This window comes from Triticum dicoccoides, chromosome 7A (assembly GCF_002162155.2).
Source record: "Triticum dicoccoides isolate Atlit2015 ecotype Zavitan chromosome 7A, WEW_v2.0, whole genome shotgun sequence".
Classification (NCBI taxonomy): Eukaryota; Viridiplantae; Streptophyta; class Magnoliopsida; order Poales; family Poaceae; genus Triticum; species Triticum dicoccoides.
In genome coordinates, this window is record NC_041392.1 from 717,701,195 (window position 1) to 717,703,146 (window position 1,952).

Below are 1,952 nucleotides of genomic sequence, written 5' to 3' on the forward strand. Positions count from 1 at the left end.
CAGCTGGCAAATTAAACAAACAAGACAGGAGATTCGCAAGCCTGACATATTTAACCAATAAATTAGTCATAGAATGTGTTTATTTGTAGTGTACCACATATTTGTAGTCTACTTCGATGGTAAGCGTTGTATCAGCACGGTATCTTCTAGAGTTAGCTTACTGATACCATGATACGACTTACAGAAACATCTGTGGAATTACCATTGTAAGCTATACAAACTATAAGGATACAAAGGAGACCAAAACAAAGATAATACAAGACTAATACTCAATTGACATGTATATCAACCTATTAGGACAAAATCCGTGAAACAGTGCCAGTTCTAATGCAGTGAAATGGCCAGCATGAATAAGCTACAATCATTACTGTAAACAGACAAGCAAAATAGTCATAGAATGTCTACGTTACTGATCACCAACAAAAGAGGCCTAGCAGAATACACAAGCAAGAACCAGAACACCACCAGACCTAAATTATACCAAAATCATTCACTAACCAGTTGACAGACAGAATAACAGAGATGCATAATTCACCAAGAGTATAAACCATACAACAATAATATTAGGACGCAACAGACAGCATATCTCAAGAAGTAATAACGCTCAACAAAATTCCAACAAAGATCTATTCTTCACATGATTCAACACATGAAACATCATCATATCTCATAAGATCCACACTAAACAGAGTCTTCTTCATGGGCAATACCAAAACAGGACATCTTAAGCGCAGCAACAGTCACCGATAACAAGCAACTAAAAATGTAAAGGGTTCGGGTAGTAGTAACGGCAGAGACAACCCTGCGCGACCGGTCAAACGGCTGGCCTAGAAGCGGAGCTTGGTGAAGAACCACCTGTTCTTGCCGGTCTTGAACCGCTCCTCGAGCTTGGCCTTGGCGGCCTTGGCGGCGCCCACCTTCTTGTCCTTGGAGGTGAGGGAGTCGGGCGCGCCGGAGGCCACCTCCTTGAGGTCGACGTCGAGGGTGTAGCGGGTGGGCATGAGGTGGGTGAAGTTGACGAGCTTGAGGAACACCTTGACGCGGGACTTCTTGGCCGTCTTCTTGGCCGAGTCCTTGCGGATCACCTTCTTCGGGTACTTGGCCAGGCCGGCGACGAGGCAGTGCCCGTAGGGGCGGTCGCGGGTGCCCTCCTCGAACACGCGCACGATCACCGCCTTCTTCCCGGCGTACCTGCCCTGCAGCAGGATCACCGCCTTGCCCGGCTTCAGGAACTTCACCATCTTCGCTTCCTCTTCCTCGCGCTGCGCCGCCGCCGGTGGTGGGTTGGGGAGGGGTTGTGGGTTGTGTGCGGGGGAAAACTGGCGGCGGGGGTGGGAAGGAGATTATATAGCTTGGCGGCGCTAGGGTTTTCGGGGTGGGGAGAGGGCTTGGACGGTTGGATCTGGATCGGACGGTGGTGGGGGCGGTTGGTTAGGGATCAGGGTGGAATGGGCTTCCGTTGACAGGCTATATGGGCCGATAGGGGGCCTTCGGACGTCGTCCTAAGGCCGTGATGATGGTTACTTCGCCCAGCGAATGTGGAGGGCCGTGGGCCAGTCTATAAGGAGGACGTTTATACTACGTTATTATTATTATTTCCCATTCCCTGTCGCTCAAAAAAATAATACTACCCATTCCCCTAAAGAAAAGCTTATTTGGTCGCTTTGGCTAGTATTTTTTTCGAGAAAACTTCTGCTGTAATCATGGTAATACAATGAACATCAGAAAATAATAAAAATTATATCCAAATCCATAACCACCTAGCGACGACTACAAGCACTAAAGCAAGCCGAAGGCCCGCCGCCGTCATCGCCCCTTCCTTGTCGGAGTCGGGCAAAACTTGTTGTAGTAGACAGTCAGGAAGTCGGTGTGCTAAGGCCTTGTATATAGGACCAACGTATCAGAACAGCAACCGCCACCGACGAAGAGACGCGTAGATTGAAATCCAACCT

General features: G+C 48.6%; 1 protein-coding gene across 1 annotated transcript; it reads right to left on the bottom strand.

The window, feature by feature from the left end:
• Nucleotides 1–583: 583 nt before the first annotated feature.
• Nucleotides 584–1,313, bottom strand: LOC119328129 (60S ribosomal protein L27-3-like). The gene has a single exon (XM_037601155.1). The coding sequence runs from the start codon at nucleotides 1,239–1,241 to the stop codon at nucleotides 828–830; it is 414 nt and encodes a 137-aa protein (XP_037457052.1). The 5' UTR covers nucleotides 1,242–1,313; the 3' UTR covers nucleotides 584–827.
• Between the last annotated feature and the right edge of the window lie 639 nt (nucleotides 1,314–1,952).

Excerpts from the sequence above, each read along its gene's own strand:
- LOC119328129 (XM_037601155.1), bottom strand. The coding sequence starts at position 1,241 with ATGGTGAAGTTCCTGAAGCCGGGCAAGGCGGTGATCCTGCTGCAGGGC.